The 25,081-nt window shown below is 39.7% G+C and overlaps 1 protein-coding gene and 1 long non-coding RNA gene across 2 annotated transcripts in view; one reads left to right on the forward strand and one right to left on the reverse strand.

Annotated features, from left to right (window-relative positions):
* Positions 1-9,894: 9,894 nt before the first annotated feature.
* The window catches only part of LOC145237500 (uncharacterized), a 25,359-nt gene continuing 10,172 nt past the window's right edge, over positions 9,895-25,081 (reverse strand). The window contains exons 4-16 of the mRNA XM_080100386.1: positions 22,228-22,427; positions 21,439-21,541; positions 21,152-21,197; positions 20,376-20,480; positions 19,823-20,012; positions 19,282-19,352; positions 18,423-18,564; positions 17,903-18,083; positions 17,341-17,443; positions 16,992-17,177; positions 16,320-16,505; positions 16,119-16,242; positions 9,895-16,036 (exon numbers count right to left, since the gene is read on the reverse strand). Coding sequence (XP_079956512.1) covers positions 12,423-16,036; positions 16,119-16,242; positions 16,320-16,505; positions 16,992-17,177; positions 17,341-17,443; positions 17,903-18,083; positions 18,423-18,564; positions 19,282-19,352; positions 19,823-20,012; positions 20,376-20,480; positions 21,152-21,197; positions 21,439-21,541; positions 22,228-22,427 — 5,251 coding nt within the window. The 3' untranslated portion in view covers positions 9,895-12,422. The remainder of the gene's footprint in view (positions 16,037-16,118; positions 16,243-16,319; positions 16,506-16,991; positions 17,178-17,340; positions 17,444-17,902; positions 18,084-18,422; positions 18,565-19,281; positions 19,353-19,822; positions 20,013-20,375; positions 20,481-21,151; positions 21,198-21,438; positions 21,542-22,227; positions 22,428-25,081) is intronic.
* Positions 23,070-24,767, forward strand: LOC145237503 (uncharacterized). Its single transcript, XR_013862001.1, has 2 exons — positions 23,070-23,602; positions 23,844-24,767. It is a non-coding gene; the product is annotated as an uncharacterized LOC145237503 (long non-coding RNA).

The following is a 25,081-nucleotide window of genomic DNA, read 5'->3' on the forward strand; positions in this document are numbered from 1 at the left end:
ATAGGTAGCCGTTGTATGTTCTAAACGTTTGCAGGCAGCACCAAGATATGGTTTCTAAAGAGCAACGGCAAGGTGAGAGCCGCATTGTCACCGGACAACGCTGATGTTGTTCGATCCCGAAACGAATCGGATTTCGACGAATATTTATGACGAATATTTTATTACACTTCGATGGACAACTGAGGCGAAGACCTCAATCAAGATTGACAATCAAAACGATTGCAGAATCGTTTATACAAGACGTGTAAAATGGACCAAGCAGTTCTGCCAACACAAACCATATTTTTGTGGGAGATATGTATATACGTTTATGTTTTACCTAATTCTTCAATGTTATTTTTATGCGACCATTAAGCTTTTGGTTATGGTACAAACGTCAGCAATTGTTTTAACGTTTTTGTTGAAAAAAATCTGTTTGCAGCAGGTCATGATTTTTATTAATCTGCTATGTTTGTCAATAAACCTAAACAGTTTAATTTGTTGCATTTTTGCCAAAACAGCAATGGCGAATTGCAACATATCTTGCCTACTCCCGCCAAGTAAAAACGTAGTTACTCAACTGCGTTTGTTTACGACATTGTCACAAACGAATTCCTGTTTTCTCGCAGAAAACAAAACATTTACAATCAATTTGCAATGTGCATTATCAATTTTTAAAATTTGTTACAAAATTTTCAGTTAATTTGAATTATACTCTTTTACCCTGTTTCGGTCACGACAATTGCAACTGGGCAGCTGAAGGGTTATTTACATCGCATTTGACAAAAGCAGCGTGATTGTATCGACTGATGCACATCCAACAAAATTACGTGTTTGTTAATTGAAACCAAATCTGGGTATTAAGCGCTTTTTCGTTTTCGGTTGAACGACATGGGGATAGCACAGTTACTTCCAAGAACTATTTGTTTTAAATTTCACTATCTTAAGTTTTGCCTTTCCAAGCTTTGTACTTCCAACAAATAAACCTACAATTTGGTCCAGGTTGTCACGCTTAAGTCTGTCTGTTACCAACATGTCTGCATATTATTGGTATGATAAAATCAAACTTGTACAGTTAGACGAACACAAATTCATAACTGGGATCTGACCCGAAGCGTCTATGCACACCAGTGATGCTTGGAGAAAACGTATTGATTCGGTATGCTGCCTCCAAAAGGTCTGACGTACTATAATCTTTGCAAGAAAGGCACTTTTACTATATAGGATGACTTATACAATTTTTAAGTCAAAACTTCATTAGGCCGTTTGTGTTACCAAAAATATCCATTGGTAAAAATGTCAATTCTTTTCGAAACATTTCTTAACTGTGAAAAATTTACATTAGAGGTAGGGTTGGGCATTTGACCGGTCAAGTAAAATCTGGTCAATTGACCGGTCAAATACTTGTCAAATTGGTCAAATATCGGTCAAATACTATACACACTAATAAATCGCATGTTTAGTTAAAAGTTAGAAGTTTAATCTTCTGCTAAACCTAAAGTAATGGAAATGAAGGTTTCAACTCATGTAAATTTGTTTGTGAAATAGGAAATGTTCAGTTTATATTATATTACAGACTTTTCCGACTGCATTGCATGCTTCATTTCATCAATGGCCCCACCTGTACATCTGTATTTTCATTCAGTAATCATATTTGTGAACTGGATTCTCATAATATTCTATATACATCAGATTAAAGTCTAATTTTGACTGAGATTTAACTGCAAAACTCGCTTATCCTGCTTAAAATCGTAATTTATGCTGTTAAGCTGTTGTCACATCTCCATTTATGACAAAAAAGGAATATACAAAAGCTTGATATGTACGTACTTTATCCCAATAAGTACTGACCTGTAACTTATCCACAAAAATCTATTCTTGGCAATTATAAGCTAAATATATAGCTTACAATTTTTTTGGATCAACTATAGAAAAAAGGACTGTAGACCTACAAGTTTACACAGATGCTTTAAATTATATACTTATATTTTTTATCTGTCAGTAAAAATGTGCAGCATTTGCTAAAATGTCCTAGTAAATACTAATGAACTATCTTCCCTCATGGACCTATCACACCCGATTTTTATTAAGATAAAACGGTGCTAGAAGTGATCCAAGTTTTTTAATTGCATTGTAAACCTTGCAAAGTTTGCCATAACAGAAATCAGATCTTAATTTCAAGTGAAAAGTATCTCCTAATTGTTATGGGATTTATTTTGAATGAACAAAACACATCTACATTGGCTTAAAAAGCACTTGTTAATACAAAAGTATGTCCTAAACTGTTCTACCTGAGGGTTATTAGAAATAAATTACCATTTTCAACAACCAAAAAGCAAGTCCAAGAAAATTTACCACATTTGATTTTTAAAATTAAAAATAGTATTTGACCGGTTAAATAAAGTGCTGTCAATTGACCGGTCAATTGACCGTATTTGACCGGTCAATTGACCGGCTTGCCAACCCTAATTAGAGGTAGACGGGTCAGTTTATACTTTCAAACTTTAAGTTTATCTGCACACTCTTTTTCAACACCGCCGTGATGTTAAGACATCCTCTATTGGTTTTCACTCTGTTGGATTCAAATTATTATTATCACTTTAGTCCCAACAAGTTTTAGAAAGTTTTTTTGTGGTTTGCTTTTTGGTGCTCGTTATATGGATGACGTCAGTTCTGTTCTTGTTAATCTGTTTTCTTTTTATAAAGTACTTGAACTGTTACGACAATCCACGTTAACAAAGGATTTGAATGACCACTTTATTTGGTGTGTTCGAACCTAGATACGGATTAGCATTTTTATTTCTGGTCACTTTGTATTGATGGTCTTTTTTAGAAACTGCCCCAAATTCCCCAGTGAACTGAACATGAAGGTTTCCGTCACAAACATCTATTTTAAATGCGTTTTGTGCAATATTAGCATGAATTAACAAGATGCGGTATGTCGTCATCAGTGTTGAGAACAAGGCCGTGTGCAATATGATAATTTGTTAATTTCAACCAAACCTAGACCAGATCGAAGTGACCATTAATCAATCAGTTCTTAAAAATTCGCCCTTTGTATTTTGAAATGCTGACGAAATGCAAAATCAAGTACCGTTCGACCCATACTAAAATATAAGCTCAACGAATGAATGTGGTGGATGTTTATTCAAGAATTATTACTCTGTAAGATTTATTTCATTCGTCAATTCCTACATTTAAAAAAAATCATAACGTTTTTGCATGCGGTGCGTCGCCAAGCGCTAGAATTGCTATTTTTAGAAAAGTGAACAACGCAAAGATGTTACATCACATCATGGTCCGATAGTGGGACGTCGAAACGTACGCAAAAATACACAGGTCGTGCAGGAGTGCTATACCGTAAATTGGTATTATGTGTGACAGAAAAAGCAATGTGGCCCATGTTATCCGTTTGTGGGCATTTAAACTATAACTACAGTTGGTTTATTTGAAATGGAATGACTAATTTAGGCACTTCCTTTAATTTTTAGTAGCAAGACCCATAAATTTAATAAATCTTTAAATCGCAAACAAATGTTTTTTTTAATCGACGGTGATTTATATTTAGTTTTAAAGATGAAAAATTCATTTGATGCTAGCAGCAAATCGCAGAAAAATATACGTAGTTGTTGGAAAATGACGTAATCGCTGGAATATGACGTAGTGAATGGAAAGTTTCGCACCGTTTTATTTTCTATGCAAATGTTCTTCATAGAAAGTTTGCAAATAGGTCGCTTCAAGACGCCTGATTAAAATCTACACCACAATAATAAATGTCATGTTATTCCTTTTTTGCCGCTTTCAGATTTTTTGGTAATAAATTTGTGCTGGCTTGTCGGTTATGTCGTGAATCAGATACTTCAACCTAAACGATATTTAGTTAGACCTCGAATTTATCAACAAAGTTTTCCACTACTGATGTCATATCTAAAAAAGTCATTTTTTTCTAAACATAATACCTGGTTTAATTCGTTTTCGCTTGGTGGCGAATAACATGCAAAAAAATATTAACGCTTTACCTAAAGTCGAAACTTAAAAGTGGGAAACCTACCTTATGTCACCTATCAAATCAAGTAGTGACAACACACGCAATGCTTAAGTTTATGATGCTAAATATAACTTCTCTCGTCAGTGCGCGCGAACATTGGGCTACTGGAAACAACGTGAGATTAGCAATGCAAAACTTTCACACCATTTGCATAGAAAAGTAGCACCACATGGGTAACCACCTTTGATAACTGTTGCTTTACGTTTGTTTGCAGTGATCAAGTTTTTATTTTCATACCTGATGTCATTTTGGAATAGCAGATTCCACTGCTTGGTTAACAAACTAAAGTATCTTAGCTTGGAAATGAACGATCACGAGCGCACAAATTGGAAAACGTTTCTAAACGGACAAACGTGTAACGACAATGTGCGTTAAATAAAAACGGCCCTCTATTTTTACATACTTTTTATTTTAAAGTTTGTACTCCTAAAAATAAGTTAACTGTTTTTAATCTTATGTTAAAAGTTAAATAGTAGCGGGAAATTGCTAAGCATTTTTCTTTGAAATGTTTTGACAAACATAGAACAAAATAAAAAATGGAACAAGTTTTTGAAAACTTACAAAAGTTTTTCAAAAGTTTTTTTTAATTTCTTAGTTCATCACCCCCGTTGCATCGTTGAAAACTCCTGCAGGGGTATTTTTGAGAAATGGAGTAGCAAAGGCGGAACTGGGAAATTACGTTCCTCAAAATTAATTGGAAAAAAATCTTGCGTTTTCCAGATAAGTTAGAGAAGAAGCAATTTACCATTGCGACAAGCTTTAGGTTTCGAAACATTATGCCCAACCGACTTTTAGTTTAATTGAACATATATTTGTTTTAAACCTTGTAGATCAGGGTTAGGCAATCGGTTTGAAAAGGATCACATAAAAAACAGAATATACGGTGGAGAGTCGGGTCATATAGGTCATTAAATTATCATAAGTTTATTTTAAAAACGAAAACCTTGAATAGCGATGTTTTGCTGACAAATAACAAGTGTACATGTTAAAACTAAACAATTCAAATGTGACGTTTCTTTACAAAAACGTCGTTTATTATTTGATCAAACTCCTTCAACCAATTTTTTGGCGTATAAGGTAGCCGCCTTCTGTTTTGGCACAACTTTATCTGTAAAGAAGTTAATTTCACCCTACATAATACCTGGCCATGTTGCCAGGGTTCAATTGTATGACTTAAAGTCACAAACAAATGCTTTGTATATTTTATCAATGTGAATATTTCGGTATAATATGTCAATGCCATTAAAAATAACCATTATAACAATATACCAGCCAGAAAACATGTATTGCATGTATAAATAGGCTACAATGTACGATTTAAAGTTTTGACATTTTCGATTGAAACAAAATAGCGATAGTTAAACCGTTTTTATAAATGTGTTTAATACATCTCAGACAATCTAATTTTGATTAAGCTATTTTAATAAATCAGTGTCTAGCGCTTCTAAGTATAAAATTTAACCACTTCAAACGACAAATTTATTTACAACGCCCTCTTGTCTTATGCATTTTTTGTTGCGAAATAGAAAACTTTCCCCAACTTGGATGAGCAGGAAACAAAATCTTAATTTAAATGTGCATTTGTCATAATACCTGACGGCAGTAACAAGCAAAGACTTATTAAATCTGATTAGATACGTTTTATTTATAAAATTTCAGTTGGCTGTCCCGAAAATTGCATAATCTTCCTTTGTAACCATTGAAATATTTCGCCTTAATAACATGTAATACTTCATGGTTTATGCTTTTACGGTACCTCGTTGGAATCTTTTTCGATCGCCCTGATTATGATTCAACTGGACAACAAAGCTTGAGCTTTAATAATTTATTTAAAAAAGGAATAAATCAGCATTCAGTAGCAGATACAACAGAAACAACCTGCAGCAATGGGAACGACAAAAAGCATTATGGACACAACGACTGCTCACGATTGTACTATCATAACAAGCAGCATGTGCCGCATAAGCATAACGTTAATAAAAAATTTGTAGGAAAAATAAATAAATATCTCTGAGAAATATAAAAAGTGCAAAGAATAAAAACGGAAGGTTGTCAGAAGAAGATGATACAATTTAAACGTCTTGAATAAATGATTCCGCGATCGGTTTAATCGTCAAACCCGATGGAGGACTCGGCGTTAGCAGACCGCGGTCATTTATCAAAATGTTCGACGTGTCGGTTTTGCTGCGCAGAACTCGAAATCCGAGTAGTTTCGGGATCGACTCGACAATAACATCAGCCATGTCCGGTGATGATGCGGCTCTCACCTTACCGTTGCTTCTTAAAAACCATCTCCTGTTGCTTCCCGGAAACACATACTCAAAAGTGTAACAATCTTCATCGTAGGCACAGCCTTGTTCTCGAGTCCGGCAAATCCATTTTGCCTTTTCTAAGTCCTTGTTTTGAACTGAGACAAGATCCACCTTACGCCAGAAGCCGGTCTTCCTTGGCACGGCGTAACGACCGCCGATTTTTATGTAGCATTCGTCGTCTGTAGTTGTGGATCGTTTGACTAGCGTTGATAAAACTCCTCTGATTGAGGCTGTCGAACACAGCGCTGCTTGGAGAATCAGAATAAATGCAATGTTTGCCCAGAATACAATTGTAAATTTGTTCATTTCGTCTCACAATAGCTAAAGCTGCACAGATAAAAATATGAATCTGAGATGATGCTTGGTTGGTGAACGAACGCTTCTGATATTATCCACTCCCGCCAGTGGCTTATTTATATCAAACTGACCAACTTTCCCGGTACCGAATTAGGTGCGTTGAGTAATCACGCACAACGCAGCAGAGAGGCAAGCGAAACTTAGGTATAGCTGTTCAAGCTTATTGTACGCATTTTGCACCACGTGTCTATGACAACACCACTAGGGTAACCACCACAGGTAAATCGAATGATTCTGTATTATTTGAGTTCTGTTTTGCACTCGAGGTAACTGACTACTCAATTTCATGCCTGCACAGCCAAAGCTTTACAACTTTACATACGCCTTGCCTGGAGTAATTTACCCGCTAACTTAATTGTCAGGGCAGCGACCCGTACTTGCTTTTTCCCTGCACTTTTCCCGCTTGTGCCATGCCCAAAGTAATCGTTACAAATTGTGTTACAGGCACCTGGGGGTGATTCGAATTGCGAAAGCATTGCGCGCTATAGGCTTTTCCGGTTTGCAACTACACACGAGCCCAGCAGTACTGCTTCTTCGTTGGCTGTTGCAGCAGTCAGCGCAACCCTAGTTTCGCAACAGGTGGATTTGACATTTAAGGAAATAGGTAATTTCATTGCTATCGAAAAGAGTTTGAATAGTTAAGTCAAGGTCGTTGACTTTAGGATGAATATTGTTAAGCATCAGACATTTTTTTTTTAAATTATTATTATTATTTGATTACACAGGCAAAGCAGTAGGTTAAAGCTATTCTTAGACGAGTAAAGCAAAGAGTCCGAAAAAATATTTTTTATTTATTACGCGACTTTGATACGTAAAAATCATGCACGTGGAATAGGTCCACCGGCGGATGCGCCAACAAAAATAGACTATTACGTGCTCTGTGCACATACGCTGCGCTACGTATTGCTGAATCACATCTCTTTACCTGGCTGCTAACTTCTAACTACAAACTCATGACGCAGCAAAAGGTAACCTTCGCATATAAGGCGTCTTTTCCACGCAGTCGAACATGCAGGTTTTGCGTAAACTTTAACAAAACTTGGTTTCACGTTTGATCAACAACAGGAATAGAAACGCGGAAAACACCCTATCGGGCAATTAATCGTGTCTTAATCGCATCCAGGGATCCTGTTGAAGGCAATCACGCCGCGGGTGCTCACTGCACTCGACTAGTGTCCTTCGACACTCGCGCCGTCTTGTTGTGACCTAGGCCCTGTAGCGCGCGCACGGAACTTGTGCAATGCAATGAATGTGCACTTTTGGTTATCGGGCGCGAGAATGATTATGTTTCGCGGCATGCCAACGACTCGCGACAATGCTACGCCAGCGGAGAATGCTAGCATTCCCATTCGCCACGCGCCGTAGTGTAAGGAATGATCAGGCTGTTCTATATCGTAGCGCCTTACATATTTAGCGCCTTACGGCATGAGGCGACGCCATCGACTGACATTCTCCGACTTCTCGGCGTACTTTATACCCAACTTATTAAGCAACAACATTGCAACGGCATTACCCATTCTAGAGCCCTAGTCTGCTCTTTACGTAATCGCAACAATTTACGACGTGACGTCTCTTGTATTTACTCGATGTCAATTCTTTGTCTAAAAATTTATATCTATATAAGTCGCAATATATATATATATATACTCTTTGTGTACTACGATACGTGATCTATAGCATTGTCCTTGAGCTAATAGGTGACGCATCAATTGCGAATCAAACGCGTTAGTTCGATTTACGTGCCATGTCATTCGTTACTGCATTCAAACACGTGTCTGAATCGCTTTTTAAGTAAGAGATCGTGCGTAGATCGAAAAAAACGTTTTTGACTCTGCAAGCTATTTTCAAGACTCGATCGCCCAAAAATAGTTTACAGGAATCCTATTTAAACCATGTAGATAATTTAAGATGCAAGTTTGTCGAGATAACATTTTTAACCACAGACGTATTTTCGGTATTCATTTTTAGGTAAATTGCTTTAAAGCCGTTCGGACGCAATCAACAAAGACGTCATATAAGGTATTGCAAAAGCAATCATGAAAACACATCAGACAACGAACAGCCAATTGGAGTTTCTATGAGGCTGATAATAGATTGCCATCAGACAATTGTATCGGCCAAAATGTTTTTCGCCAGATACCCAAAGCTCCCGACATGGAGTGTTGCAAATGCGATTTTTGTTAAATTTCGTAGTTTGCATTAAGTTTAGTTCAGTTCAGCGACACAAAGTCACCCAAGATTTTGCATTTGTTGAGCCAACTGTGTAGCCACGCCTACAGGTTACGTCACGAAAATTGACTCATGCCCACGTGGTATTGCGACGTGTTTTAGCCCAGGGTGGAAATGTCAGGTTTTTATCATTTGCAAAACGCATTTGTGAATCTAGCTACCTTGTCTGTCGCATAAACCAGTAACAGGTTTCAGGCGGTTGAACGCTGCCAACTCGGCAAAGTATTTTTGGTTGGCTGATACCTATTTTTGACGCGCCGAAGTAATTGTGGCCCTCGAACTCAACGCATTCCGGGAAAGTAAATGCAGCATGTTTGTTTCCCATCGAGTTGTACAAAATTCGCAACATTTCTAAGCAAAACCACGTCACGAAAAGCGAAAACGGAACAAACGTATATTTTGGGATTTGTTTGACGTATTTCCGACATTCACGTAACACCCGAAAGCAATTGGCGAAAATCAACAGTCTGCCATCGCAGAAAAATGGGGCTATGTATAACATTCGCACGTCGGGGACTCCACCTTTTGTCAACTTGTTGCCAAATGTAATTGCCGCTGATTTATTGCTGTCTCCAAATAGTTAACGCCCAACGCTTTAACATTACTTTTTATGAGACTGTGTAATCACTGTTCTGTGCAATCAAGCACATGTGAGAAGTACGGGTTTTATTGTAATAGTTAATTATTAACCTCAGTGACGAGAAACTCGTGGTTAAATCCATTGTCGTTTTTTTCTAAAGATCTAGTGTGTTTATCCACTTGTTTTAAAAGCTTACTGGTATTGCTTTTAGGTTTCCTTTTTTCTGACGGATGTCCATCGGTCCAGTAAACATTCCAAAATAATCAAAGTAAAGCCTTTGTGCCACAATTCCTGTAAGATCTGTTTGAGTGCTTATCAAACGTGTTTTTGCGAAACTCGCACAGTTTTATATTCACTATGGACACAGTTATCACTGAATGCCACGAGTGTTTGCATGCAAAGATTATATTATTTATTTACAATACATTGCAACACGAAAAACACGGATTGATTTAGGTGTACTGAAAGCTTCAGTTTACTAAGTTGTGTTTTTGCGAATTCAGCTTTTCTCAGCCGTAACTTGTGGTGTTACTAAAAGTCATAAAATTCCTATTAAAAGCAATACATCAGATAATGGTGTTTTGCGTGATTATATTGTTCTTTATATGGCCAAAGCAGGACAGTCAATCGAGACTTGTATCTGTTTGTCTTGTTTTTGCAGGGGCAATTAAACTCTACAAAACCGTTAAAATCTTTAGATAAAATTTCCATATTACCAGCGCAGAATGTATACGCTTTGAATCCATATAGCGCTCCAAACTAAAGTTCCCCAACACACTGATCACTGTAGCAAGCGAATTAAGACTAAAGTTGTACAGTTCCATGACGTAATCGTCATGAAACCAACGAAAGCACAAACGAACAAAACATTCCAACCAGTCGTGGATCTAAAAGAAACTGACCCTGCAAAACCACCTGCTGATGCAAAAACGTCCACTACCTCTGTTGCTTGATCAGAAATCACCACAATAAAAAGCAAATCGTCACCTAGAGATTCGAGAGGAAGACATACGCAAATGTAAGCTTATTGGACGAAACAACAGCGGGGTCTATTTTCAGGTCAAACAGAACGTGTGACGTGCCTTAAATGGGTAGACCTGTGTCGTTGCAAGGATTTGGTTGTCAATCTGAAAACCCACCACTTCCCAACCCACTCGTATTGCGTCTTGTATGCGGGAATACTTTGTGTATGGCAGGTTTATCCGCGGTTGTTGTATATTTCTGAACTCGCGTTTTGCTGTAAAAAATGTATTTATCCGTGGGAAATTTTCATACAGTACTCGGAAGGCATGATATTACGATCAGTGAGTGGGCTACTTGTTACGAGGTATCCTAAAATCTTCCGTTCATTCACAAATTGGCAAACGAATGATGTAACACACGTCATTGCGTGAGTCAGGACCCTGTACCAGGCCATACGCCATTACGCTATAAATATGTTTTGTAATCGCGAAACGTGTCTGTGCAATTTGTACAAACCAAGGGCCCGGTTTTATGGGTCCCGTTAAAAGTATATTAAGGGGTTTGTATTTTCGTCCTTATGAGGCTGAACTACGTGAGGGTTTTGACCTGTATTGTGCCAAATGAGTTGCTTCCTGTCATAGCGTGAATAAAATAAGATACAAATTGTTGATGCGATGTCTTGGTCAACGTTTCACGGAAGTTGTTGCAGAAATGGAAATCTAATTTTGTCATACAAATCAAACAGCCTGCAAACGAAACGAAAAAATAGCAGGAAATCTTATACACGCGGTAAACCGATTGTACTCCTGCCATGCTGCGCAATATACCATCGCCGCCTTGGAATAATGATAATACTGAAGACGTCATTGCAAGCGCCCACACGTCATCAAGAGTTCAAACAATGGGATCTTCCCGCCAATTTCTTTGGCCTGTTCCGTAATGGTTCTTCGAATCAAAATGGAAATGAATTGAACGGTCAGGTCGCACAAACTGTTGTAACCTTACGCCAGATGAAAGAATATGCATAGATGTGTGACGTAGACTAGTTTGCCAATTTCGTGACGCGCTGAAAGCGATACGAGTTTACAGGTCGGTGGTGTCGTGAGGGGGGCGATCCGCTGGGGGAAACTGCAACGGGTGTTTTTACTGCAAGTTGCGCATTTACAACGTGACAAGAGGGAATGCATGGGGGCACAAATGAACAAATTTAGCCAACGTGGACTCTAACCATCCGCTGAACCTATTTCTTGCGCGAACACTTGTTTACCGGAAAAAGAAGCGACGTTCTAATCGCTGGTGTTATAGGTCAGCGCTGTTTATACGCGATTTCGTGCCTGGATCGCGCAACAGGCAAGCACGGCATCGCTACGCAGCAAAATTGGGAAAACGCTTGCAATGGGAAAACTATGGCAAGAGAAAGTAACCCGTAACTAACGTAAGAGGTATAAATGACGCAAAGCATATACAGCGGCATACGCCCGACGCGTAAATGAACTTTTAGGAGCGGAATGCCGGTGACGCAACCGACTGCGTGACGTCTTAACGTGTGATGTAATGCGCCTAGCTATATCGAGACGCCGTATGGGTGACGAAATAATGCAATGAACAAGAAGGACTGCATTGTGGTGCGGTTAAACGATTATGGGCACCTGACGATTGCTCATGAGACAAAAGTGAAGTGACATCAATCACACTGCACGAAACAATCGCGCTCAATATAGTCCGACGTTCTCAGGGAGTGATGTGCAATACCAGTAGGAATTACGCAAATGCACGTCAAAAATAAAGCAGGTGTACAGAATAACGGGCTGTAAAATTAAAGTCTATTTATAAGTATAAACACGTGATCACTTCACTTCAACATCATTTCAAGCTCTGACACATTTTGCACTTTTTCACAACGAGTCACTTCGTTCGAACACATTTGCATCAAATACTTTCATCACAACGACGCTTACAAATGTGCCGGTTTAGGTGGAATCACCGGTCGCCAAGTGTTAGCAACAGTAGGATTTGGTTTAAAGCTCAGATGATCCGTAACGCCATTTTCTTCAGATTTAACACCGGTGCCATTCGCTTGGTTGGTACCGAATTGCGGTTTGCGGGTCCCGACCGGGGGTTTCACTCGGGAATAGGACTTCATCTGTGTACTTTGTCCGAAAAGGCGAGGCGTAACTAACGATGAATACGATAATGTAGGTTTTGAGGGAGATGAGTATGATTTCCAATCGTATCCGTTTGTTGAAGTTTCGTTGGTCGCAACACTTGGGGCTTGGGACAAATCGGGAATGTGATTTTCTGTCGAATGAGGTGACGTTTCGCTCTGCTCGTCCGTAACAAGGGATAAATATTCGGCTGGGGGCGGGGGCGGCAGGTCGTCGGGTTTCGCGAACGTCCAAGTCGAAACTATTGCGCTGTTGCCACTCGCCACGGTTTCCGTCGCTACAGCGGGAGGCTGGGTAGCATTATCGGGACTCGCCCCCAAGTTCGGCGCCATCTTGATATCATCCAGGGGCAACTCGGAGGACTTTGGACTCGTTTGTGTCGCATCATCGGGGGATGGCACTGACTCTGCGTCATCGAGGTCACTATCGTTTACGTCACTTGACGTAGGAAGGATTGCTACGTCACTAGGCAAGTCAACAGCATGTGGTGCATTGTGGTTGTCAGGCAAACTCTCGTGATCCACGTTGCTCGCATTTTCATCATCCAAGCTTTTTTCGTCGTTGGATGTTGCATCATCTGTGTCGTTAACACTGGATAAAGACTTTGAAAATTCACCTTTGTCGAGGTCAGACACCGTTAAAGTCGCTGGCTCAATCTCGATGTCTGGTTCTGGCTCGGTTAAACCGTCTTGATTATTGACGCTCAACAGACCATCCGAAAGAACAGGTTCTGCGGAAGGTGGCTCTTGTGGCGTACTCGGTTTTGCTACGTTAACAACATCACTCAAATTATTGTAATCATAGGATGAATCATTCGATTCCGAATCAAAACATTTTCCACCGGCAGCAGTCGGTTCTGTTTGTGCTATAGGTGTCAATACGTCATCATTTTCCTCACTTTCATTTTTTGACACATAACGTGACTCAGCATTTTCCTTACCACCTGTTATTGAAGCGTCACCATCACTGCTTTCCAAATGCGACTCTTCAGCACCCACTTGCGGCTGTGGAGTAGTGTCGACTTCTTCAAGGTCTTCTGTTGCTGGTGCTTCGAAATCGTTTCGTTGCTCAGCTTTCGAGTCACTTTCTTGTACTGGATCGTTGTTGGTTTTAAGATATGCAAAAATCTCGCCCATTAATGAACCCTCGCTGCCATTCGAAGCCCTTTCGGGTGTTGGTTGCTCGAAATCCACATCGCTTTCGACGTCGACATCATCGTCATCAGAGTGCATATGCCTTAAATCAAGCGGTTCAATTTTGACCGCATCTCTTTCAAAATCGACGCCAATGTCTGAGTCAGATTCAGATTTATTGGAATGGGTATCTTGATCCGTGATGGGTGATTCAATGGGAGGAGGAGGGACTCTTGGCGGGGGCGGGGCTTTTCGCCTAATGCTGTCTTTCTTATCTTTAACGCTCTGTTTCTTTACCTCACTATAAACTTGCCTGGAAGCGGGAACTGGAGGTGGATTGTCCTTTGTGGGTTCAACATCATTTTCCTCATCCAAATTTTCCGGCTCCTGTGTACTGGATGTTCGGTTGCGGGCAGGTTTTGTCGGTGGTGTCAGATTGCCCCAATTTTCGTAGTCGTGCGTTGTTTTCTCCTCGACCTTCTTAGTTTTATTTTCCTCCTCAGAAGGACTCTCATTGCTCTCTCCTGAAGATGCACGAAGCTTTACAGTCTTGATGGCAAGACTGGGTTCCGGCAAATGAAAAGCAGCTTGTGTTCCTTTGGGGGAAACGCTTTCGTTCCCAGAATCTGCACTGTGCTTCGACGGTGATCGCTTGATGGAAAAGTCCATAGGTAATTGCTGGAAAGTCATAAAGCTTACGGGCCTTGGACTAGCCGTGACTTTTTCTCTCGGACGCATTTGTACCTCTTCGACTGACGTGACGTGTTTTAGCTCTCCAGGTTGGTCCTTCTCAGTTTCACCGCTGTCAAACACCGAATATGCCCCACTGTTGAGTGTATCACTTGACATAGGAGCCCCAATGTCTCTCGAGCTAATGTTTACTGTGTGCGTGTGTCGGCGCTTTTTGCGGGAGAAAAGCCTGAAGAACGAAAATTTCTTAGTAGGTGTAGGTGTGGGCGTAGAATCTGGAGAGCGAAAGAATCTCCATCTTCCGCTTTTCTTTGCTCCTGGCATTGGATCCCGGTTAAGGGACATCGACGAAGGACTTTTTTCACTTCTAACAGAGTAAGAGTGTGATGGTGAAAATATGCTTCGAAAGAACGACTTCTTTTTAGGCTCTTCTTTGTCGCTCAGACCTGTGTCCAGGCTGTAGCTGCGAGAAAGAGAATCGCGACCAAACCAAGAACGACGGTTTCTCTGCTTCTTAGAGTTTTTCAGACTTTTGTGGCCGCGTGCCAGATCGTTAACAGGCAAAGGACTGCCGATAATTTGTTCCTCGGGTTCGTTTTGGTCTTCCTCGTTGCCTTCGTTTAGTGAAAGAGAACTTTGTACGAGGTGGTCTTTCAGCTGGTCGCTGGTAAGAGTGTTACGCGTCTTTTGCGGCTCTTCAGTTGAAACTGTTTCCACCTCTGTGTCCTGAACCACGTCCGGTTTGAAAGACGAAAACCGATGCCTTTTCATTGCAACTGGATGTAGTTTTGGTGATGCTTCCGAAGATGTAGGTTGATCGATTGTTGCATAGTCTTCCTCTTCTTGTACATCCTTTTCTGTTGCTTCGACTTCTTTGTTCTCTTCTGTTTTGTTCTCAACCTCCGCGGGAACTGTCTCTTCCTCTTTGTTTTGTTCCTCTTCCTTGTTTTGGTCGGCTTGCTCTTCGGACACTGCGTCGGTGATGGTGAGGTCTTCTGGTGGTTCGCTTCCGGAGGTAGAGGAAGAAGAATCAGTTGTAGGCATTTTGTCCTCGACTGGTTCGTCTCGTGACAAACTGATCTCCTCGTCATTGTACAGAGCCACCATCAGTTCATTCCATTCGCCGTCCCCGTTACCCCTCTCAGCTTGTTCGTTGGTAGGGGCTTCCCCAGGACCTTCCGGATGTGACGTCACGGAGCCAATACCGGATGAGGGTGACGAAGAAATAACGGATGAGCCTGATGAAAACGGCGACAACTCGGCATGAGATAAAGCTACTCCCTCGTCGTCGGTTACTAAGTGATTTCTTGGTGGACCGATGTCGAGATTTGGTGAACTGGAAGCCTCCTTATCCTCATTAACTTCGACTTGTGTTTCTTGTTCCTGTTCTTCCACGATAATCTTGCTTTGTTGGTACATGGCCCGTACGGAAACTGGAATTTGGTCAGAAAGAAGGGAGCTCTGGATCGGCTCGCTGAAGTCACAATAGAAGAATGTGCTGGAAGGTGATGAACCTGTAGCCTCCTGAGGATAGTTCCAATGAGATGGCGTGACTTTGTGCGACGCGAAATACTCCAACTCTGTTTGATGCAAGGTAACAGTTAGAATGTTGTCTTGTGAATGTGGCTTTTAGGTAGATTAAGGTTTTCCCATTTTACCTACCTGTGGTGCTTTCAGCGATTGGTAACGTAAGCATCATTTCATTGTTATCGTACACACGACAATATCCAGAGATCATAAATGCAAAGGTTTGAGCAGAAAGCGGATGCATCGCCAGGACAAGCGGCTAAAAATAACAACAATAGTTACCCACATTGTAACCTTCAACATTTTGTATTAGAGTGATTGATGCACAGGACTTACAGCCATTTCTTTGAATTCAACTCTCACGTTGGTTTTACTTGCTTCGGGTTGGCACGGGGCGACCTCTACCGACGTGACGCATGTGAAATCTGCAAAGATCGACGCCATCTTGGTTTTGCTGTTCACCAGCTGACTGATGCCGTAGTGATGACCGACCACAAGCGTTATGTCGGACTCGATCACAGCCTGCAAGTTTAAAAAAGAAAACTAAAGGGATTGTAACACTTATTAACACGCATATCATTTTTCGACTTGGATTTAGTGTACACTTTTTACCGAATTAAATTGGATTGCATAATTAGCATGATATCAACCGATGAAATGTTTTTTAATAACATTTTTTACAAAAATTGAGTTTTTTGTTTGTTATTTTAGGGTCTTTAATCAGGTCCTGTGGGTTGAATCGCGAGGCCAAAACACCACTCAAATATGTATGTCTGGCGATAGCTTGTGATTACGCAAATCGCAATATTTTCTTGGCGGTCAGGAAAAAAAGGCCAGACGCAATCAGTCGGGAATTTGATTGAAAACCAAATCTTGTAATTATTTTCCAAAATAGCCTAGGTGTTTACGTCAATTGTGTAGCAATTGTACCAGTAAGCCGGATGTATGTTAAATGAAAGATTTTTCTATCTGTTAAGTGCATTACCAGCTCGCGCTGGGCCTAATTACCAATATCGTTGCATCGAAGTATCTGCCAGCATAGAGGTGATGCGGGGACAGAATCTTGACATATTGCATCCGGATTCGTAATAGCAGACCATCCACACTCAGATGACGCTCGCTTGTGGGCGAAGTGGGCGGAGACGAGGTACGGGTTCCGCCCCCATTTCCCAACACGTAATTGGCGAAGTTTGCCTATATGTAACAAAAGGCGAGCTAAAAATATATTTACCAGCTTGTGTTCGTTGTGATTAATAGACAATATTTTTTAATGTTTACATTGTAAACTCGATCGTTTTGCGTAAATGATTGAGCGAAACCGCAAATGGGAAATATGTTTACAGGTACTTTGCCATACTTTGAGGTACTGTTGTAAGGTCTTTCTGTGTTCTTTAGATTGGTTGGAATTGACCAAGGCCAAAACGGAGGGTGACAAAAACCGTGCCAAGCCGTACTCTCTCCTGCACAAACAAAAGCATGTTGTTGGTTATGGATTAAAAATTCACGTTTTTGTTGTCGATAAAAAATCTATCAAGGCCGCTCGTGTTAAAACTCTAATTGACAGAAAATCGTTTGAGGTTTGTTATTTTGCAGGTGTAGGTAACCTCGAATTCAGCTGTATAACATTATTTAACCCCACAACACTTTTTCATATACGTTACAAATACGGCAATAATGGAAGTTTTACTTGAAACTTTTCCCTCACGTATGCCATAGTATCATCCCGTATTCGACTTTTTTGAGTAACACTGTACGTAAGAAATGAAGCAATCAGCCATTGTAGATTGTCATAGGCAAAAAAGTTTTTGATTGCTGCTGTCACACGCCAGTATGTTCTTACATGGGAATTTTGTCCTAATCACTGCGTTTGCACAACTACGACAGGCGTCAAACGGCAACAATCAATGAACTCTGCTTACTCAATTTGCTTTAGTGATATTTTGCTTGGGGCGCGGAAGGATTTTTTCCTTGTGGGCGGGGCACTGTCCACTCCCTCTTCGCTTTTTTCATCTGCGAACTGACCAATGAAAACTTCGAGCATCTGGAAACTGGCCAATCGCAGCGCTTCGTCTAACGTAATGTCGTCGGTGAAAACGTCGCCTGTTAACATAAATGAAGTTGTTTTTTCTGCAAACGTTGTGTTGCCTCATTACGAAGGGAGTTGTAGTTTTACTATGTGGTATAAGTTACTTCACGATACATGGAAGGCCTCTTCTGCACTTTTGGGTCGAAATCTGACATCAGCACAAAACGTTTTTGTTTTAACAAACTTGAAGGAAAATTTAAACTTCCATGTGTAGCTTATTTGTAGTGGCCAAACTGCCGAATTTTCATCCTAAAGCTGACATATAAGTCAACACTTAATGCGGTGGCAGTGAAGGGCACGGTACACTCGAAGCTGTGTCAAAGGTATTTTGATAGGCTTAATCAATTATTCACCGGCAACAACGTCGTTCACACATTGCACGTAGTGATAGCGGAAGGAACGGGGATCATCGCGAGACAATTTATGGATGTCTTTCGACACGAATGTCAGCCGGAAACGACACTCATGGTATTTCACTGAGGGATTTGCGACGACCTGCGAAAAAAATCGTAAATTTTGAATCGAAATGAGACCTGTCGAATCTTTATGATAAGAGAGAGTGCTCATCTGGTTTTGCATTTTCCATTTTATTAAGTTAACGACAAAATATAAAAGTCAATTGAGTCGAAATTTTAAACACAATTTTGCAGTCAAGTATAAGTTAAAGAAAATTGACACAATTTTTTGAATTTTGGCTTGCAAAAGCCCAGTAGAAAAGTGAAGTTTTCAAACGTTGGTATCCTATGGTAGCCGATAGGACCACATAAAATTCCACCCAACTGTAAACTGCTTTCAGTTTATTGGCTAATTTGTCAACTGTTTGTTCGTGTCTGTCAGTGATGGGCCACTGTTCTAAAATTGTTTGATACTGAAATGCAATAAAAGCGGTTTAAGAGCCCGGCGTTGTCACGGGACCTCTTCAACACTCGGGGGCGCCGTTGGTGTTATCCCATGATTTACTTTCTGTCGTACAAAATGATTGTTAGTGAATAAAGAACATAGGCAATCCTTTCTCCAATTTTTGCTGCTGACAAATGATTATAAACGAAGTCACGGAAATGTTTGTTTTATGGAGTTTGGGCAACAATGGAATGCAAGATAGGTGAACTATTCAATGTCACACATTTGCCAATGTAAATCATTGCCTAGCGCACCTAACGAAGTCGTGAATGCAAATCGATCAACGAATCTTGTGACATGTTTTCATCTTACCTTGGCAATGCAATCCCAAGGAGCGATCAATATTTCATCGCATGTTCGGTTTCTGCGCTGATCCCGGTGTTCTGCACAAAATAAAGCGTTCACAGTGTTACATAAGCCACCTCCGTAACCTTTCTACGAGTCCTAAGCATTGACGAGTAAAAGAAAATCGATTGGGGTGCTAGAAATTGAATAGCCAGTCTAATTTAGTAGAGGCGATATTCGCCAGACAAGCCTGTGTCGCAAATGCAGTGGTGCAATTAAAGTTTGAATTATTGGCGTTTATATTGTGGCCGAGGTGATGCTTCATAGCTTGTAAAGATAATTAGGGTTTTCAACAGATGTCCCTAACCGGAAAAGAGAATAGCACAAAAATTAATTGGAAACTTTAAAGAGAAAACATAAGTCATTTGTCAATAGAGTTCTAATTAGTAAGTAAAAAAAGCTTTTTTTTCCATTTTTGTTTTTTCGTTTTAAAACATTACATGACCAGTAATTGGCAAAAAGCCACTGTAATGTATTTTAGAACTCAAGGTACGAATTTATCGCTCACCGACTTGTTTTACGGGCGTAAGCACAAGAGAGTAAAGTTTTGAGTCGACAATGCCCAGTTTATCGCAAAGTGCAGTCACCACATCGCCCGCCGTTGTTTCGGAGCTGAACTGGAAAGACCGAGATTGTCCCTCCTCCAAAATTACCTTTAGAGTTCCAGGCACGATCAGCAGAGGACTGGATCCAGGCGGCTGACAATACATTACAAGGATTACGATTTTTTAGTATGAACGTTCCAAATAATAAATTTCTTAATGCTACAAAATAGTATACCAAAGTTCACTAATAACGAAACTGAAGGATTGTTATTGGTTGATGTCGCACTTGGAATTATTTTTTCTGTAGTGTAAAGCGCTGGTCCCTCAACTTTTTTAGTAACCAAACACTTTTGTGTAGTTCATTAGGTCTGTGGACCCCACGTACCATTACACCCTTGATAAAACACTTTTTGCATTCACGGACCCCTATCTCACGAAGCCACTGTGGATCCACGAACCCCATACATACAAAGTTTAGATTAAATGACACTTGATTGGTTACTGTACAAATCATACGTTTTCTTCTCCATCGACTCCATTGTCATCTGCGAACCTCACCCTAGGTCTGCTCATTCCTCTCATTAACCGCTTGTTCGGCTTAAGAAACGATGAGTTAGCAACCTGTGCAAAAGTTTAAGTGATTAATGCTATTTCCTGACTTTGCATGTAGAGGAGCGTCAGCAAGATGAATAACATCTATTAATGGATCAAACGTGTTTCTGCATATAATGTTTATCAGCAAAAATCATATGTGAACATATTTCAATACCAAGCACACTATACTATTTTATTTTCGACCTTTAGAACAATTTCCAGCCCTCGTTCAGTGCAAACTGTCACTGCTAAGCAACTAGCAGTTCGGCAACAAGTAGAACATTAACTGTGGCATTTACTGCGCGACAAATTGCCCTCATTCATTACGAAACTGTTTGGACTTTCAGGCAAACAAATGCAACGTCGACACGATAAACATCATTTGCTATGTGATGGGTGGCAGACCCCTTAGCGTTGGGTAAACCTGCAGCTATTGGTTCGGGAAACGGAAGTTATATAGGGTTGACTTGTCCGTTGCACATCAACGCCTTGTGTATGCCGTGTTTGTTTAAGCACTGGACGTTTGCACGCTTGTTCAAAGTGTCGTTATGAATTTTTGAAACTGTATGACAACGATCGCTAAATAAACGTTGGGAAAAAAACAGTCAGCTCAATTTACACAGATTCACGCAAATAAATTCAGTTTCGCCTCATAGGACAATACTGAATGCCAAACCTATGCAAATATGATAACTTACCCTTGTGGGTTGCACAACAGTCAAGGTTACGCTGTCGGAACTTAGCCTGCAAATGATAGAATAATGTAAATATACGAAGTTTGTTTTGTAGTCTGTTTAGCCGTGTTGTTATAATTACAACAATACTTGTCATTAGAACAAACATTGTAGATAGAATTTCAAGGTTAGACCAAACATTGTGACCAGCCTGGATCATAATATTAAAAACGGCCTGCCTGGAAAATTAGTATAATTGAACATCTGAATTGTTTAATCGAACCAAGAAACATGACTAAACAATTGATCACCTGATCAGATCAATGACAACCTCTCGAGCCGAGTTTCGAACGTATTCTGATCCGACTTTGATCACATGATCTCCGGGCAAAAGTTTTCCCTGAGACGGTCCACCTGCAAAAAAAACGATATTTAATACAACGTCGGTTACAAGTTTTCTATCAGCAAAAACTTACAATTCTATTTTTTCTGCACCGGTACATAAATATCTACTCGTTATATCTTCCTTTTTCATTCAGATTTTAAACAAAATTCGCCGACAACTTTAGCAATTGCTGTTTGCATCAGTGTACAATACAAATCCCATGTAGTCATTTTTTAGGTGTTTGTTTAAGGCGGTAAATATTTAACGTGTTGATACAAGGCAATCAAATGGAAAGGCCACTTCTTAAGAATTGATTTTCGCGTGGCTGTGAATCATCACCCAATAAGGCGAGTGCAACATGCATGATACAACCAGGAGTGACAGGGAAATTACCCCATAAAACTTGCAGGAGAGAACATAATACAGGTATTGCGGGATTTTTAATCAAGTGGAAAATCGATTTTCGTCTATGTAGCTGTGAACGCAAGCTGAAACAAAACCCAAAATGACACCGAAAGGAGCCGCGGCGTTAGCTTTTACAATCGTCTCTTTTCGGCCAGTTAATTGGATCATGTGTGAACGTCGCTCTGAGTGCATCGCGTTGTATTTTCATCAGGGAGGTTACAATTAATTATTTTCGGGTGCCGCGCGAAATCAATAGGGTCAGTGCAGCGCTCTAACCAGGAAGTACGCTAGTCCGATCGTATATGCTTACCAGGTGAAACGGAGCGAATGATCACTGGCTTTTCGCTCCCGGCGATGAAACCGAATCCAAGCCGATGGTGTCGACCGATTGTATACTTGCGAGGTGCAGGCGGTTCGTGGTCACTAGATGTCGAGCTTGAGTCTGTTTCGCCGTCACCGTTGACGCGGTCGCTCCTCGGGTCGTCGTAAGTCACTTGTTGCAGGACGTGGCTGCGAATAGTATTCAAGTATTAGATGTTTAACATTAAAATTAGGAACTAATGGGTGACAATGCAGAAAAAATGACATATACGCCCAAAAGGGGGTAAAATTTGTACCATGCTAATACCCAGCCAAACCACAACATATAATTCGCCGAGACGTTTTTTAGAGAAATGCCGTTTTTATCCTCTATCCTTTTCTTGATTAAAAAACAAATCCTAAACTAAAAGTAACACCCAAATGCACATTTCTAAAAGAATGCAGTTAATCTAACCAAGTTTAGCACAAAATGGAAATTGAGAGAAGTGAAACTTCTAACATACATTTATAGTTGACACCACATACCGTACAAAAGATATGAAAGAGGAACACTGTTTGTTATAGCAACGCAAACCCATTCGGTGTCTTTTTAATTGTTAAAGTTTCCAGATTGCAGTTTGCACAAGAAAAAGTTGACCCGTTCCTTCTTTATAACCCGTCATCAAGAATTCAACGTCATATATGCAACTTTTCGCTTTATTGTTGCGCTTTTACTCTGCCCGAAAATGTCAAGAAAATTACAATAGATGGACAACACATGAAAACCCGTCTTTGTGACCTGGTCATTCTTGAATAAAACGCTTTTTCACAAGGATTTGTAACCACTGAAGCGTGAAGCTGAACAACAGGACTCAAAAAGGGGTGACATTTTTCACCCGATTCGTCAACAAGTGCCCGATTACAAGCGCTTGTGTTATGAAAAAATCCCCGTTTCTTATCGGGCGGTGTTATAATTTTAGAACATGTGTTATAACACAGCCCGATTTTATCGGCAAGGGTAGTGAAGCAATAAATTTATTTTTTATTGAAAAATATTATATTTTCTTTGGAAATAATCGCAGGTGAAATGGGTTTTACATGAAATTGGCAGTTAAATGTGAACTGTTGTGACAAAAGCAAACGCATTTTAAGCAGTGAAATAGCAGCAGTACCAGATTCTCCTCGATTGTAAACTGTAAAATACAAAATGGGCCAAGGTTGTTGTATCTAATAGGCATCCATGTTCTGATAACAAATGGAGTAATGAAAAGTGACAGTTCAGGGTGGGGGAAGCATTTCTAGTGCTTTATGAAGCAAACTAGGGCCTAACACACTATCAAATGAAGGAATTGGGACATTGGATTTAAAAAGCAATGATACATGTGGTAAGTGGTTGTCAATTGTCATGATATGCTTGTCATTCTCAACTGTTTCTATTATTTTAGCAGATGGTAATTTGTTATCTTTTTAGGCATGTTTAAAAATATGGTAGCTCATCTCTAGTGTGATCCTGGTTTTGTAAAACATTGGCTTTCTATCTACTGGCCTAACTCAAGCATTTTTGTGTAAACTCCTACTTGTCAAATTAAATGTTGCATACACTTTTTCTTTTATTTTTTGTTGCAGTTCAACATCTGGAAATCTGAATAGAAGCAGAAAAAAGCAGCAGAATCATTCCAAAGGTAATTCAAGATTGCCTTGGACAACATGGAAGAAAGTAATTGATGGTGGAAGAATGGTGTGGGTGAAATGAGCTCTCTGAAGTGTCAGCTAAATCATTGATGCATACAAAATGCTTCTTGCCTCACTTGCAGGGGAACATTTTATTTTAAGATATTCACCACACACTTCAGTTTTACATGAATCAAATCGAAATATGTGTGTTTTTTGCCAATGTACTACCCGAAGGCAGGTTTATTTAACAATTCTTGTGCCCAATTTAAAGCAAACTTGTTATGTTAGATGTGTTCAATGATTTGTTGGTGTTATTTTAATCTCGTACCCAAATTAAGGCAAACTTGTTGTGTTGGTTAGATGTGTTTAAACATTTGTTGGTATTAACGCTGTCTTATCTACATGACATAATCATGGCGTCGTTAAAAAAGCATCTTTTGGATAAATATTTATACATTTTCACTTTGATGTAGACTCTTTCAGTAAAAGTGATTCATTAGACAGGAATGAAAAACTATTATTTTTGACCAGTAATCGCTATGATAGCTTGTTTGCCAGGATTGTTTGATACAACCTCATCTTTCACATGGTAGCTTGTTTAATTTTATTTCAGTAACTCGCAACACATTGCATTTTCAGCTGTACAATGTTGTTTCACCTTTTTTGTTTCTCAGTCTGTTTACTTGATGACCCCTTTTCAGTGTACTCATTGTAAATGCAGGTTTTTGCTTGATAAATCAATCTTCTAATTATTTATCCTCTTCACATTTATTTCTTCTTTCATATAACTGTGGCACCCAATATGAGTATGTTATTGTGTGGAAATTGGGTTTATGAGGTGCTTCATTTTTTTCATTAATAAAATGTTGCCCTTAACTGTGCGTTTGTTATTTTATCATTTTAAGTGCTAGTCTTAACTGGTTTAAAATCACAAAGGGCTTGATGTAAACAAAAACGGTTTTCACAGGTCAACTCTAAACTACATCTAGTAAACGCATAAAAAATATCTTTAGAATCTAACCACCACATGATAAATGAGAGGCGTACATCATAAGCGAATGAAGGGCATGACCGCTTAAAAATGATTTTTCGCGCTGACGACCCTTGTAGAATATACAGGCTCCAGATCACAAACGGATTAAGATAAATGAAAACGGTTTTCACAGGTCAACTCTAAAATACATCTAGTA

The sequence above is a fragment of the Phallusia mammillata genome, chromosome 7 (assembly GCF_965637545.1).
Source record: "Phallusia mammillata chromosome 7, kaPhaMamm4.hap1.1, whole genome shotgun sequence".
Lineage (NCBI taxonomy): Eukaryota > Metazoa > Chordata > Ascidiacea > Phlebobranchia > Ascidiidae > Phallusia > Phallusia mammillata.